Source organism: Aulonocara stuartgranti (assembly GCF_965226115.1).
Source record: "Aulonocara stuartgranti genome assembly, chromosome: 20".
In the NCBI taxonomy this organism is placed as follows: Eukaryota; Metazoa; Chordata; class Actinopteri; order Cichliformes; family Cichlidae; genus Aulonocara; species Aulonocara stuartgranti.
Window position 1 is genome coordinate 35,857,051 of NC_138956.1, and position 17,043 is coordinate 35,874,093.

The following is a 17,043-nucleotide window of genomic DNA, read 5'->3' on the forward strand; positions in this document are numbered from 1 at the left end:
AGAAGAATAGAATAACCCGTTATTGTCATTGTTCAAGGAACCTGTGATCTGTCAGACGCCACTGCTGCTCTTGGGTAGTTGTTGTTGCTTCAAAACCGCGGGCCTCCTTCTGACTCAGAGAGGAGCTACTACTTAAAGGTGGTGTAAGTGGGGAAAGTGAGTAGACTAGCCGATGGAGAGCAACTGAGGAGCAAATTGCCTTTGACATGTAATAATTGGTGGAATAACTGGTTACAGCATTCGGCAAATCATCAAGCTCGGTATAGGTCGAACTTGATCGATCCTTAAGTGTAAATGTGCTTCATTATCCTCTTTGACTTGATTAATAAAATTAACATCATTTTGTATTTAAAAGATTTGAAACTAGCACCCAACCATGACCTCATCATTGAAGTCTTTACTGAGGTCAGGAACGACCTTTTTCCTGTAGACAGTTTATACATCGGCTGTCTTTTTGCACTTAGACGAGTCGCCCCCTGCTGGCCAACGGCTCTGGCTTCACTTTTCGGGTGTAGTAGGCACCTCCATCTTTGGAACTGTACTTACTTCCCAGTGAGCATGCTTGAGCGTGACGGACAGCACATGGGCGTGGTCACAAAGGCATTAGAGAAGGAAGTCCCGCCCTCCTCCATAATGCGGCGAGTCTTATTCATTGCCTGCATCGACCCTACATGGAGAAACCCACGGTTAGCACATTGTAAAGCTTGTCCACCTGCTTTGGTGATAAGTTCCTTGGTTTCTGTTGAAAATTGTTCAAAATCATTTGCCTCATAAGCCTCGACATAAAATGGAGAGCGACACCTGAAACATGGTTCTTATTTAAAATGCTCGATGATTAAAGATCAACTCTTTCCTCGCCTCTGCCCTCAATAACGAGTTCTGACACCTCGCTTTATATCAGTAAAGTCGTGGTTTGGCGACCATTAGAACAGTTTACAGGTTCTTCTGAGGGCAGCTGCACTGGCGGAGACCACGCTCACCAACTTCTGACGCAAACCCAGCAGCTTTGTTCTACGAGCTAGCCTGAAATATGACAGAAACTGCTCGGCTCAGAAAGGCGTTACTCTTAGTAAGCTTTAAATGTTTAAAGAGTTTACCACATGTGTTCTGGTCAGAGCAATGAGCTACTAAGCCAGTACAAGACCCAATGAGTCTAACAAGCAGCGAAGAGGTTACAGAGTAACAAAAGTTCTCTCTTCCTGCAACACGCCTGCACAATCTACGATACAGTTAAAAATGGGATCATAATCTCAGACAGCAGCAGACAACAGCCATTTCCAGCTGTATGTCGTTAATAATAGAAGATAAATTTTTGGATCGCAGAGAGGAAGTTAGCCCTAAAAAGGCTCCCAGACAGTGATCATTGCACTCCGACCTGTTAAAGAACAAGATAAAGGAGTTACTTAATGATTCAAACACTTTGACTTGGAAGTAAAGCTCAGTTGCTCAAGCTGCTCAAACGAGATCTGTCCGATGTATTGATATGACGAGTGTAATATTATGTTAACTGTGTATTACTGTTAAACTGAGACTTTTTTATGTCCACACCAGCGTGTTACCAACAATTACATTAACAGTACAGACAGTCAGACTAATGCTTATAATAAGGCTTGTAGTGGAGTTTCAGTCACCCAGCTCCATGTCCTGGTCATCAGTCAGGATGAGGATGATGTTTGGTCGGATGTTGCGTCTGTCTCTCTGGAGGCGGGGCTTCAGGCGTTGCGTAGAAGAAAAATGAGCGTGACAGAGCGCCACGGAGACAAACAGGAAGAGGAGAAGTCGACCTGCCATGGCCTTTGACCCCCGGGCCTCCCCACAAAGGTCAACCAATCAGCTGCTTCCCACAAGTTGTCTCAGCTTCTGGAAAACACACAAAGAGACCGCCTCGAGTTCAGAACCGAGGTTCAAACAAATCTGCGTGAGACTGAGCCACCGGTTTACAACGTTCGCCATTTCCAGCTCCATATTTTTATTCCTCGACTCCACTTAGAGAATCTTGGCATGACCCAGGACTCAGGATAATCCATATTTATCTTGGTGCCCCCTCAGTTTATGCTGTCTCTCAAACAAGCTGAGCTCCTATCCTATCAAGGCCACCCTGCCTGCAAGACAGCTTTCCTCTGACTTACCGTTCACAAACAGAAGATTTGAACAGTCGATGGTGGAGTTCCTGTGCTACCAGTCTAAGATGACCACAGTTTAGTTACCATAGAAGAAGAAATATGTATGAAACAGAGTGTTTATGACAGGCTGACGCCTGCGTTTTAGGCTCACGGGAACGGCTTGTGTACTGATATAAACCTTCAACTGGCCACTGAAAGAGAAGACCTTACAAAAGGATTCAAAGTGGCGTCTACACCGTACCAGAACCACATAATGTTGCTTTAGTTATAGATATTTTAGGAAACTGTTTTCCTTCTGATATTGCAAACACTTCCTCAATCTGTTGCTAACATTCGCTTCCTAGATGCATGTTTGTTGTAGTTGATTGGAATCCTGCAGGTGGTCATCAGCGTCATCAGGATTGATCCTCTTGGAGGCGAAAAGTACCTGCAGCAAATGTCACAGTAATCTGGCCAGTAGCGGGTCAGATATTTGAAAAGGCCAAACGAATGCCCCGCTGCTCGCGCAGCTGTCGGACGTGTTATGACTGTTGCAGCAGCGTTTGGCTGAAATGTGGCTGCGGTACGTGACGCGCTGCGTTTATTTACTGCGCGAGGGCGGGAATGTTGATGATCCATCCAAGAGAGCGCTGCTTTCACACAGCAAAAATAATAATAATAAAAAAGTCAAAGATTTCTGGTCCCAGTAGTTACAGGACACACACACACACAGTTGTCATTAGCTGCAGTCTATTGTTTCTCTGATAATAAAACGCTGAAATCTTATCAGTCACACTGACGTAAAGCACAGTAGAAATGTGTGTGTCTGCAAGTGTGAGTGTGTGAGTGTGTGTGTGTGTGTGTGTGTGTGTGAGAGAGAGAGAAAGAGCTCACAGCAGGGTGTATCATGCAAATTAGCCAGTAATCAAAACAGAAGAGGCTCAGTGCTCATTCTGAACACACCCACGGTGATATGTGTGTGTGTGTGTGTGTGTGTGTGTGTGTGTGTGTGTGTGTGTGTGTGTGTGTGTGGCTGCTGATGGAGCTCTCATGTTAAAGTGGTCTGGTGGCTCCAGCTGTGAACAGACTGGAGATTACGCACGACCTGCTGAGAGAGAGAGATTGGCAGAGAGACCTCCACGCTCCATTCAGGCCACAGCCACAATCACGTATTTCATTTTAAAACAATCTTCACCAAAAAAACATATTTTGAGCTCATCTGTTTGTGTAAAAATGCTCAAAGAATCCAGAATGAAGCCACCCGGATACTCCACAGCAGTATAAAGAGGTCACAGAGGAAGGGAACTCTGGGAGTTGGGAGGTTTTGCAATGCAAATCCATCAACATATTCACGTGATAACAAGATTATTATCCACAGACAGAGAAAGGAGGACCCACACAGTAACGATGAAATCAGAAAGGGTGAGCCGGGCTGGAATATTCTGGGTCCTGTGACAGAGTAAGAATGAAGACGTGTTGGTCTGCTTGAAGAATAAAGTGTCTCCGCTGTTTTCTTGTATTTGTAAGGCTGCTTGTGGTACCATGAGTCTCAGTCAGGAGGTGAATGTGGTCGTCTACGTCATTGTTTCCCAAAGTTCAAAGACACTAACTACAACTAAACTAAACTCAACTGTCCTTACATTTCAGCTCAAACCCTTAAATGCGTCACAGCCTTAAAACTGTCAGCTGCAGCTTCTCATGTGCACAATTTTTCATCTTTAATGTTTGTTCCCATATTTTTCTCTCCTTGGAGATGAACTCCAATTTCACATTCTTACCTGTTCAAACCAACTTTTGAACCAATCAGCATTCAGCCTGAACATACAGAGGTCACATTTTATTGCTACGGCTGCATCTCTGCAGTCTGTGCTTTGGTTCCCATGATCCCTCTGTCTGCAGAGGCAACAGGTTGCACAAACAGACGTCAGAACTGGACCATAAATCCCAGATTTATTTGATTTATTTGTGCTCAGGGCATGCTCGTGTGGTGAGGACCCTAAACATGGACTGATGTCACACACTGATCTTGTTTCTGTTGCTGCTATGTTGGAATTTTGAAACTGGATGTTGAAAAGTGAGGCGCTGACCAAAAAACCCTGAAAATGTAGCACCGGAGCAGTTACGCAGGAGGCCTACCTTAAAGGTTACGGTACTTTATCACTAATGGGGATCATAACATTAATAATAAATATCATGTTGTCATCAGTAACACTTGAAAATAGGGATTGGGACCATATCTAGATAAGTCGCCCTCTGCTGGCCAAAGGAAATAATGCTGACACTTCTGCATTTGCTTCATATTTCAGTCCTGGAAGCTACTTCAACTCTGACGTTCTTTTAAAATATAATTCTTCATAAAGCACCAACATAAATGACTGACAGCTAAAACTGATTACATTAAACTTAAGATGAACAACTGTGCAGATTTATAATGGAGTGTTCAGTGACATTAAATCTGCATTTGTAATCTGATTTAACAGAAACTGTTCTAACAAACTTTCTGACATTTGATACTTAAGCTGCCCTCACACAGACTCCCACTTCGTATATTTGCATTATGATTTATATGGCACTGATGTTATTGCAGCTTTAGCACAAGCACCTCTTCCTTTGGTTATTACGGCTGAATTTCATTCATTTGTTTTTATTTCTACGTTTCTATCTTTTCATACCAAAACCATCAAACAAATATGATACAAATATGTTTCACTCTGGTAGATACACACATTTATTGCTGTCCTTTTAGGGATGTTGGCTCTAAATGAATACGACTGGGTAATGATGCTGACTTTGAACAGGAACCAAGTGAAACTGAGAATAAACACATGCGAGACTCTGCATTGTTTAACCTGGTTTATGGATCCAACCCAACATCTGGACTGAAGTGGAGCGGTCCAGCTGTTGGCCATGTTCAGCCCACCACTGTCGGTAATCTACTGCAATATATTCATGTTATGTCATTGAGCGTCATTATGAAACTGACCTACAAACTGACCTGAGACCAGACTAACCCCCGACTCAACCTGCAGGATTATTTTTCGGTCTCAGTCTGGGTCACAGTCAGCTTTGAACGCAGCACGGTTAAAGTGCAAATGATCTGCAGCACTAACGGATCATAAAGGTGTCAACGCTGACTTCTTGATTTATTCGTGCAGTTCATAAAATGTACTAGTATTATGCAAAATTAGGGACAGGATGCATTCACTGTTACCTTCCTTCACATTTTTACCAACTGGTCGCTGAAAAAAAGAGAACAGGTTTCAGGAGTTATTTATCCCCACACTCACACAGGAAAAAAGACAATTCTGATAATTAATTGGGCACCAAAGCGAAAAAATCCAAAGGTAATATCAGCTTGTACTGCTATAGAAAAACGAGCCGATTCATAGTTGTGGAGCCCATTCCCCCGATCGAATCTCAAACACTCAGAGTAGAAATCGTGATGGGAATCTGTCATTTTTGTTCTCAACAGATTGGTGACCTGTCCGGGGCGTACCCCGGCTCCAGGAAAGGCTCTGCAGCCCTGGATTAGATAAACTGAAGAATATGGATGGAATTAATGGATCACTGAATGGAAACTTCTTGAAAATACCCAGCAGAGGTGCCTGTGATATTGACACAGTCGGATCAGACATATTTACACTGTAAGCTCTCTGGTGTGAAGTCCATGTGCTGCTCACCTGCACCTGTTAGTACCATCTGATTAATTTATAATGAATGAACAGGCATCCTGTGTACTGCCACCTGCATGCTCTCACCTAATCCAAACCATATTTCCAGCAGGGATGTGGACAACTAATCAACAAGATGTTTAAATATTGCAGCAGAAATACCAGCTGATTAAACATAGATTTTATTAATGTACATAAAATGTTAAAAGTTGGTTCAATGATGTTAAGCTTTAAGAAGCACTTGGACGTTCTAAACAAACCCAGCTGGTCTGGGATGAGTTTGTGCAGAGCGAAGGAAAATAAGTGAGAATTCCTTCAAAATAAAAGCATCAAAGGTGACCAAAACCTAAACTGTGTGTAGAGTAAAAGAGTGCAACACTATTACCAAAGCAAACTGAGGATAATGTGAAGGATGTGGAATTCTGTTTACTTCACAGCTCCAAAGGTGTTGCAGTTTTGCTCTACCTTGTAGAACATTCAAGTCCTTTGAATAAGAAGCTGCGCTCAAACATTTGGTAGTCAAGATAAAAAGAAAGTTTTAGTGCCGAGCTTCTGTTTGTCTCCGTGGGTAATTAATTCTGCTTCTCCTGCTGCTCCTCCAGCCCTCCTGCTCATCAATCATTTCTACTGTAGCTTCTAAAATTATCTACCTGAAACAGTCAAGAAACAGCTAATTAAAAAGAAAACTCATTTGGCAAGCCACCAAGGACTAATATCATGAAATACCCTCCGTGTTTGGTGAAATATAATAGGTAATTTGAGCAGGAATATTTAATTTTCTAATTACAGCCGGTTGTTTCTCCCATCAGACCAGACAATTACACCCTAACAGGCTCATCTTAGCTGCCAGCATATCATGTGAACAAGTTAAAAGCCCCATAACTTTGATTAACGACACAAATTAGCATAACTCGTCTTTGTAAATAAAGCTTTAGTCGAGCCAGTGTTGTTAAAACGAGGGTTTTAAGGCCATTGCAGAGTTAATAGTCTGTTTCTGATGTTGATTGCAGGACTACACATGTCCTGATCATGTACATGCACTCGCCGCTCTGAAGATTCAGTTTTGCATTGAAGATGCTTTGGTTCACTGCTCGGGAGCGAAAGCCTTTATAGTGCTGTAATTTCAATCTGCTGAAAATACAGCAGCTGTTTTGAATCCCAATACTTTCTTTTCATTTGATATTCATGGAGTCGAGCCTGAAAATAAAGCTGCTGCTCTTGATTCCAGATAGTTTGTTTTATTTGATATTCAGAGCCTTTTCGTGAAGCCGCTGAATAATATCCTCACCTTGGAGTCTGAGGAACATCAGTAAACACACAGGCGGAAGCAGCAGAGAGCAGAGTCACTGCATTATTTAAAACAGACGGTGAAGTTTTTAGACTTTACAGAAAAATTTTCATTTCCTGAGTAATTAACAAGAGAGGAACCACGTTTTATCCTCAGAAGACACAATAGAGCCGCACTGTGGCTTTTCTTTGGTTTATTCCAGATGTAAATAATCTTTATTTACACGCAGCAAAAAATAAGCCAGCTTTCTTCTGATTGGCTGCCCCTCACAAACATGGCATTTGAACTGCAGGTGGGAGGGGCTTCAGTGAGCTGCTAACTGTCTGCTTGACCACACATATGCTCACTGTACAGGACAAATCTGCTGCGTTTGTGGCTTTTTGTGGTAGAGATCACCCAAGACGTCTGTCCTTTTGTAGGTGAGTGAAACCCAGTATTTATTCATCTGGACACTAAAGAGCAGGTCTGTGCACTGCACCTGTGCAATTTATAAATGGAGCTAGCATTAGCTGATAACTTAGCATTTTAAGCTCTTGTCCAAATTTTCCCACTTCTGCCTCCAAAACCAGTCTGGACTGTTGCCAAAATGCTAACTTCACTAACTGAGGCTTCAAAATGCAGATCTGAGCACCAGTGACTGAAGCCGTGGTGTCTATATACAGCCTATATGTGTGCCTAAAATAACCATATATCAGGGCAGTATCTGGTCCCCACCTGATCCTGGATCTGCCGGAGGTTTCTTTCTGGGTGCTATATAAATAAAATCAAACTGAATATGGCATCATAAAGCCAAGAGTAGCGTTTAAAGTGTTGGGAGCTGTTGGCTCACAGGAATAACTTGTAGAGATGCTGCCTAGCCAAAGCCAACATGACAGCTTTGCATGGGAGACATCTTTAGACATCCAGACATCTGAAGACCGAAGACGCCCGAGGGTTAAAAGTGTGTATGAAAGACTGGTTGAGAAGCTTTCTCTCAGACCTCTGAGGCAGACTTTATCCTTCTATATAAAGATGCTTCCATGCACAAAGCCCGCACCATACAGAGATGCTTTTCCAAGTGCTGTGAGGATGAACTTGACTGGTCCGCATGGAGCCCTAAATCCCCCCCATCCAACCCTTTTGGGAAGAACCCAAGCACCAGCTGTGAGCCAGATCTTATCACCCAACATCAGTGCTGGACCTCAATAACGCTCTAGTGTCTGAATGGGAGCTAATCCCTGCAGCAGGTTCAACATCTGCTGGAGAGACTGAATCCAGACAAGGAAGGCTGTTAGAGCTGCATATTAATGAACGTGGAGTCACAGTCACGCTCCGCTCTCAGACAGCGCCGAAATACCGGAGCGACTGCACGCTTTCGGCAGAGCAATGAATTAAACTATATTATCAGGCTATAATATGCGCTACACGTGCAGTCGCGCTCTCCTGAACTGTGAACAAGCGCTCCAAAGCCCCACGGATCATAAATTCTCTCGTCTGTCATCCCGATGTGCCCTCTCTGGCTGTGGCTTCTCGATCACATCTATCTGCTCATTAATATTCATGCGCCGTGGGCGGGCCTCGCAGCCGAAGCAGTTGGCCACCAAGTGACTCAATATGAAATGTGGTGAATGTCAATAAAGAGATACTGCAGCCATAATATGGCTCCAACTGCTCATTCATATTCATTAGCATCTCTACATGCAGAGAGACCAGCAGGGGAGACTTAATATCTCCCTGCGCGGAGGTGAAAGGTCAGCTCAATGCTTCTCGACAAAACTCTAAAAAGTATCAGATGAGAAAATGAAAAGTGCTGCGGTTGCTGTGGTGACACGTTAGCCTCTTAGCCTTTATTACAGAGCCGGCTGCGGTTATTGACATACACTATATGACGTATAGCTGATCGCAGACAGAAATATCAATGCATTTGCCATTTTCATTTGGCTGTAATTGATGCGTCGGCTAATATTTCTCGACTTTTACTAATAAACATGTCAGGAGGCATTTAGCGTGAGGGATTTATTTCTGGACACAACCTTAAATTCTCTCCGGCAGCATCGCCACTGAGGCTCTCAGACCACGTTTAACCTTCTGCTTTATTTAAAGTCCATCCAACAATACCTCTCTGTATCGCACTGCACCACTGAAACAGTTCTTGTCAAATAGCAGTAGGAATTTCTATTAAGGGCCGGTAACAAATCAGCACAGGTTCCACGTTTATTTTAACACAGGTTCCAGTTATGTTTGATGCTGCTGCGTGGCCGCTTTCTCCGTTCTCTGATAACAGCTGACAAACCCGATACCCGATACTGGTATCGGTATCGGGGCCGATACTCTAAAATGTGTGTGTACTCATACTCGTAAAAGTTAACCGATACCATGAACCGATACTAACTTATTTCATTAATCAGAGGGTGGCTTGTCATTTCTGTTGTAGTTTTTTAAATTGGCCACTAGGGGGACGCTAAACAGGCACAGGGTTAGGCGAGTGAGACTGGCGGCTTTTGTTTGCTTGTTTACAATATGGACACTCTGCAATAATTTAAAAGTTTATTTTATTCTCAAACCTAATTTGTATTTATTTTATTCCAAACAGAAGTGTTTATTTATTATTCTGAAAGCTCGAGACAGTGCCCAATAGTTCAGTGATATTTTGTTAAATTACAATGTGGAGACTCTGCAATAATTTAACAGAATTGCTTATTATTCACTTGAAATTTTTTTGTGGTCATTTTTATTAAGATTTTATTTTTTATCGGCAGATAATAAAATAAAACCTGTCTTCCAATTCATTGCGTGTGTGTGTGTGTGTGTGTGTGTGTGTGTGTGTGTGGTAGAAGTATCGGTTTTTGTACTCTGTATCGGCAAGTACTCAGATCCAAGTATCGGTTTGAAAAAATTGGTATCGTTGCATCCCTACTTTTCACTATACTGGGGATAGCCACAGGCTCAGTATTAAAGTGTTCACAGGCTCACAGATAAAGGAGCAGGGATGTGACCCCTTTCTGGCCACTGCAGGTTTAATTCACTTACAGTGTTACATTTTTGGACAACAGCACATTTTATTTGATTTTGTGTAGTATTGCCTCCGTGCACCACTTCAGTGGACTTTAAATCAAACAATCTACAGCTTTAATTCATGGGTTGTAACAAAAGCACTGCACGCAATGAAAGGTGTAAAACCTGTGCCAAATCAAACACTGTGGCTTCCCCTCGGGAAGTAAGAGAGCCGCCAAAAGTTCTTTTAAAAGTAATTAGACAACTGACAGGCAGCAGGTGAGGCCTGTTCCCTCATTACTTTGTGGGAAATTAAGCAGATAAAAGGTGATTCTAAGTGCTGAACTTGTATTTCCCAGCTTTTCACTGAATATAGCAGAAGTATAAAAGGAAATAAACCGGTCAGAGTTACAGAAACATTCAGGAGACGCTTTTTATAGGCAAAAAAGAAATAACAGTCAGTTTTTGCTTCATTGTGGGTCCTAGCATAGAACGGAGCAAGTCAACGACACGCTGAAGATTTAGACTAAAAAACATCATTTCTGTCTTTTACCTGAGAGCTACATCAGAAGTAAACCTTCATGTATAGCTTTTTTAATTTTGTTGGTTTTACGTCTCCTTTTACCTGCAAAGCACATCATGTTTCCATGGAATAACTGTGCACTATAAATAAAGCCGCCCTTTCTTTCCTTCCACAACCTAATGAGCTTGTTCTAACAAGCAGCAGCAGATTAGACAAACACAGCATATTGAACTAAACAGTGGACAATTAGGTGAAACTGCAGGTGGGAGGGGCTTCAGTGAGCTGCTAACTGTCTGCTTGACCACACATATGCTCACTGTACAGGACAAATCTGCTGCGTTTGTGGCTTTTTGTGGTAGAGATCACCCAAGACGTCTGTCCTTTTGTAGGTGAGTGAAACCCAGTATTTATTCATCTGGACACTAAAGAGCAGGTCTGTGCACTGCACCTGTGCAATTTATAAATGGAGCTAGCATTAGCTGATAACTTAGCATTTTAAGCTCTTGTCCAAATTTTCCCACTTCTGCCTCCAAAACCAGTCTGGACTGTTGCCAAAATGCTAACTTCACTAACTGAGGCTTCAAAATGCAGATCTGAGCACCAGTGACTGAAGCCGTGGTGTCTATATACAGCCTATATGTGTGCCTAAAATAACCATATATCAGGGCAGTATCTGGTCCCCACCTGATCCTGGATCTGCCGGAGGTTTCTTTCTGGGTGCTATATAAATAAAATCAAACTGAATATGGCATCATAAAGCCAAGAGTAGCGTTTAAAGTGTTGGGAGCTGTTGGCTCACAGGAATAACTTGTAGAGATGCTGCCTAGCCAAAGCCAACATGACAGCTTTGCATGGGAGACATCTTTAGACATCCAGACATCTGAAGACCGAAGACGCCCGAGGGTTAAAAGTGTGTATGAAAGACTGGTTGAGAAGCTTTCTCTCAGACCTCTGAGGCAGACTTTATCCTTCTATATAAAGATGCTTCCATGCACAAAGCCCGCACCATACAGAGATGCTTTTCCAAGTGCTGTGAGGATGAACTTGACTGGTCCGCATGGAGCCCTAAATCCCCCCCATCCAACCCTTTTGGGAAGAACCCAAGCACCAGCTGTGAGCCAGATCTTATCACCCAACATCAGTGCTGGACCTCAATAACGCTCTAGTGTCTGAATGGGAGCTAATCCCTGCAGCAGGTTCAACATCTGCTGGAGAGACTGAATCCAGACAAGGAAGGCTGTTAGAGCTGCATATTAATGAACGTGGAGTCACAGTCACGCTCCGCTCTCAGACAGCGCCGAAATACCGGAGCGACTGCACGCTTTCGGCAGAGCAATGAATTAAACTATATTATCAGGCTATAATATGCGCTACACGTGCAGTCGCGCTCTCCTGAACTGTGAACAAGCGCTCCAAAGCCCCACGGATCATAAATTCTCTCGTCTGTCATCCCGATGTGCCCTCTCTGGCTGTGGCTTCTCGATCACATCTATCTGCTCATTAATATTCATGCGCCGTGGGCGGGCCTCGCAGCCGAAGCAGTTGGCCACCAAGTGACTCAATATGAAATGTGGTGAATGTCAATAAAGAGATACTGCAGCCATAATATGGCTCCAACTGCTCATTCATATTCATTAGCATCTCTACATGCAGAGAGACCAGCAGGGGAGACTTAATATCTCCCTGCGCGGAGGTGAAAGGTCAGCTCAATGCTTCTCGACAAAACTCTAAAAAGTATCAGATGATAAAATGAAAAGTGCTGCGGTTGCTGTGGTGACACGTTAGCCTCTTAGCCTTTATTACAGAGCCGGCTGCGGTTATTGACATACACTATATGACGTATAGCTGATCGCAGACAGAAATATCAATGCATTTGCCATTTTCATTTGGCTGTAATTGATGCGTCGGCTAATATTTCTCGACTTTTACTAATAAACATGTCAGGAGGCATTTAGCGTGAGGGATTTATTTCTGGACACAACCTTAAATTCTCTCCGGCAGCATCGCCACTGAGGCTCTCAGACCACGTTTAACCTTCTGCTTTATTTAAAGTCCATCCAACAATACCTCTCTGTATCGCACTGCACCACTGAAACAGTTCTTGTCAAATAGGAATTTCTATTAAGGGCCGGTAACAAATCAGCACAGGTTCCACGTTTATTTTAACACAGGTTCCAGTTATGTTTGATGCTGCTGCGTGGCCGCTTTCTCCGTTCTCTGATAACAGCTGACAAACCCGATACTCTAAAATGTGTGTGTACTCATACTCGTAAAAGTTAACCGATACCATGAACCGATACTAACTTATTTCATTAATCAGAGGATGGCTTGTCATTTCTGTTGTAGTTTTTTAAATTGGCCACTAGGGGGACGCTAAACAGGCACAGGGTTAGGCGAGTGAGACTGGCGGCTTTTGTTTGCTTGTTTACAATATGGACACTCTGCAATAATTTAAAAGTTTATTTTATTCTCAAACCTAATTTGTATTTATTTTATTCCAAACAGAAGTGTTTATTTATTATTCTGAAAGCTCGAGACAGTGCCCAATAGTTCAGTGATATTTTGTTAAATTACAATGTGGAGACTCTGCAATAATTTAACAGAATTGCTTATTATTCACTTGAAATTTTTTTGTGGTCATTTTTATTAAGATTTTATTTTTTATCGGCAGATAATAAAATAAAACCTGTCTTCCAATTCATTGCGTGTGTGTGTGTGTGTGTGTGTGTGTGTGTGTGGTAGAAGTATCGGTTTTTGTACTCTGTATCGGCAAGTACTCAGATCCAAGTATCGGTTTGAAAAAATTGGTATCGTTGCATCCCTACTTTTCACTATACTGGGGATAGCCACAGGCTCAGTATTAAAGTGTTCACAGGCTCACAGATAAAGGAGCAGGGATGTGACCCCTTTCTGGCCACTGCAGGTTTAATTCACTTACAGTGTTACATTTTTGGACAACAGCACATTTTATTTGATTTTGTGTAGTATTGCCTCCGTGCACCACTTCAGTGGACTTTAAATCAAACAATCTACAGCTTTAATTCATGGGTTGTAACAAAAGCACTGCACGCAATGAAAGGTGTAAAACCTGTGCCAAATCAAACACTGTGGCTTCCCCTCGGGAAGTAAGAGAGCCGCCAAAAGTTCTTTTAAAAGTAATTAGACAACTGACAGGCAGCAGGTGAGGCCTGTTCCCTCATTACTTTGTGGGAAATTAAGCAGATAAAAGGTGATTCTAAGTGCTGAACTTGTATTTCCCAGCTTTTCACTGAATATAGCAGAAGTATAAAAGGAAATAAACCGGTCAGAGTTACAGAAACATTCAGGAGACGCTTTTTATAGGCAAAAAAGAAATAACAGTCAGTTTTTGCTTCATTGTGGGTCCTAGCATAGAACGGAGCAAGTCAACGACACGCTGAAGATTTAGACTAAAAAACATCATTTCTGTCTTTTACCTGAGAGCTACATCAGAAGTAAACCTTCATGTATAGCTTTTTTAATTTTGTTGGTTTTACGTCTCCTTTTACCTGCAAAGCACATCATGTTTCCATGGAATAACTGTGCACTATAAATAAAGCCGCCCTTTCTTTCCTTCCACAACCTAATGAGCTTGTTCTAACAAGCAGCAGCAGATTAGACAAACACAGCATATTGAACTAAACAGTGGACAATTAGGTGAAACCTTCATTCAGGGTGTCAGCTAGAGGGGAAGGCTGACGTCAATGGATTCCTCCTACAAGAGACAGAAATCTTTAAAAGCACACACTTCCTCTTTTCAGAGGATGAACCAACAAGTTGTGCATTCATTTCTGCAAACAGATTTATAACTAGAGAAGCTGTAGACGTCATGAAATTCCTGAACTTATTTCTGCCCCCCTGAGAATCAAACATGCTGCCCTGAATGGAGGCGTGTGTGACAAAAACATTTAGACGTCCTTTCTTGGTTAAAAACATGACTTTTCACCACCACCTCCGATTGTATCATCAGCTAGGGCCACTTGAACCCTCACTTGAGGTGAACAAGGTAAAGTTGAGGGCTATTTTAATGTACAGCGCCCTCTGTTGCCATTAAGGTAAATAGCAAGAAAACGTGCCCAATCCGTTCCTGTGACTGACCCCGTCAAACACCACCCTTACATTTTTGGATGCTGCAGGCTGGACTGAGACGGTGCAGGTGTGTCTTTTAGTTGGACTTCAGAGTTAAATGGTGCTAAATGTGAATTGGCCACACTCAGCTTTAAAGCGAAACACAGAAGCCAACTAATGGAAATTCAGTGTGACTGCTATAATAAGTAACAGCTACGGTTACAATAAGCAGCAACTATGGAAAAAGTCCAGCTCTGTTTGCACTGGATTCTTTTCCTTCTTCTCTGTTGATAAAATGAGACGACAGTTTTGGCTGCTTCCAGTCTCTGCACTGGACACACACGGATGAAACTAATACGCATCAGATGGCCGAGGACACCCAAAAAAATGCGGCTCTGTTCTGTTTTCCGTACAATAAACCTCGAGTGCAGGGTTCACAGCGATATCATATTACCAAATGTTTTGGAGAAGTAGAAATAGGAAACTGGACACCATCTTCTGTTTGTTCTCTCTGTCCAGCACTGAAGCCAAACTTTGATTGGGGACAAACAGGATGTTCAGTCCTCTGGAGTTTAACTGTATATTTTTCTTACTGTCAACAAATCCTATGAACACACCAAAGTTTGTGTGTCCCCCAAACCTTCTGACCTCGTATTGATGGCCCTCAACTCCAAATCCACTGGTTCCTGCCAAAAAGGCAACTCTTTAGAGCAACAAACATAATGTTTCATTTATATCACTGACCGGCGACGTGTTACTAAACATGGAAATCATTTATCGAACTGACAGATGGACGTAGTTCATTTGACGGGACGATTTTCAGCCGTGGATTAACAGACATTTGGAGTATTTCTGAGATAAAGACACAGATAAATGAAATAAATCAAGCAATGCTCCAACACATGCAGGCACCCAAGTCAAAGCCACCGTCAGCTGCTAGATAAGCAGTGTAACAGGCCTGCTGGCACAGTAATGGTAAAAGGTTTACTGCCCATCACAGCAGTGAAGTACAGGTGCTGTATGCTAATGAGCCAGTTGGTAACAGCTCCACTGAATTCAATTCAGTTTTATTTCCACAGCGACAATTCACAATAATAGTTGCCTCAATAACTGCTTCTGTATTGCAGGTAAAGAAAAAAAGAAAAGAAAGTAAACCCCAAGAATTCGACGATACCCTACGAGCAGCACTTGGTAACAGCAGGAAGAAAGACTTCCCTTTTAACAGGAAGAGACCTCTCAGCTGTACGTCCAAATTTAAGCATCACGTGAACTTCAGCTGAAGCGTCAAAAGTAGCCATTACCACTATAATGCCTTTATTTTGCTCCAAAACACAGAAAGTAATATCAGTAAAAGTATCAATAAGAGTATCCACTGACAACTCTACACCCTTAAGACTCACTCATTCAAAACATCTCAATAATTTTATTTGTTTGCAAGAAATTTTGTGTTTGGTGGTCAAGAAAGAAAAATCCAGAGCATCACCAGATTTAACCTTAAACCTTTATCTCTGTAACAACTACAACCCAGAGACACACGTAAGACTTCTAGACGTACGTCTGATGTCTTTTCTCTGTCAGAAACTTTTCTTTCTACAAAATTCACATTTTTCGCTGACTGACAATCCTCAGCTTTGATGTAAAAACGGTCTTTCCAGCTTCTCTATTGTGGGGATGTTGGATTTCCTTGTGTGTAATATATTTGATGTGTTAGTCGTATATTTAAACAATGTATATCTGTAAGTGACTGAACAGGAAATGGAGAAGAAACAAAGTATTTAACGACAGACTGACATTTTTGGTTTGCTCAGATTTGCTGACATTCATTCTTTCTCTGCTCTTTTCTATCAATCAAGCTTTCCAAAACAGAGGCACGAAACCATTTACAAGCAGAAGCACTTACTGCAACGAGGCGAAGAACATGAAGCTTAACGTGAAGAGATCAAACAGAGAGAAACACCACGAGAGCGAACAGACGCAAGTCGGAGGAGAAGAAGGCAGAAATTCTCCTGAAACTCTGCAGAATAACCCGAACGCACAGCTCCACTTCTGCTTTCTGTTCCTTTTTGCTTTTACTTCTTCTTTCGCTTCCTCTCAGATGATGTTTTACACTCAAATCTCTCACTACACTTCTCTCTTTCTCCCTTTCCTTTCCCGCTCTGCTTTCCTTTGTCTTTTCCTTCACATCGCTCTTTACTTCTGCTCTCGTTCCTACCTCGTCCTCATGGGCCACGCTGCCTTGCTCGTAGGCTCCGGCGCCAAACCAACAACCTCCCCAGCCTCCTCTCAGCCTAGGTCCTGTTGGCTGTTGTCAAGGTGGCAGACATGACAATAATCCCTGTGGCAACAGCTCTCTCCCCTCGGCGACCGCACGCTCTCACTGTTGTAACAACAGCTGAGCTG

General features: G+C 42.5%; 1 protein-coding gene and 1 long non-coding RNA gene across 8 annotated transcripts in view; one reads left to right on the top strand and one right to left on the bottom strand.

The window, feature by feature from the left end:
* Positions 1 to 17,043, bottom strand: part of LOC309697016 (extracellular sulfatase Sulf-2-like) — a gene marked incomplete at its 3' end in the record, with an annotated part of 118,699 nt that overhangs the window by 42,428 nt on the left and 59,228 nt on the right. For 5 of the 7 annotated variants that reach the window (XM_082518630.1, XM_082518628.1, XM_082518625.1 and 2 more), the window contains exons 4-5: positions 1,632 to 1,860; positions 547 to 667 (exon numbers count right to left, since the gene is read on the bottom strand). In XM_082518630.1, coding sequence (XP_082374756.1) covers positions 547 to 667; positions 1,632 to 1,791 — 281 coding nt within the window. In that variant the 5' untranslated portion in view covers positions 1,792 to 1,860. Of the gene's footprint in view, positions 1 to 546; positions 668 to 1,631; positions 1,861 to 16,543; positions 16,796 to 16,855; positions 17,012 to 17,043 lie in introns of those variants that run through there. The other 2 variants (XM_082518627.1, XM_082518626.1) reach the window with 2 other exon arrangements.
* LOC309697041 lies at positions 10,855 to 16,558 on the top strand. The gene is made up of 3 exons (XR_014273735.1): positions 10,855 to 10,946; positions 15,771 to 15,885; positions 16,497 to 16,558. It is a non-coding gene; the product is annotated as an uncharacterized lncRNA (long non-coding RNA).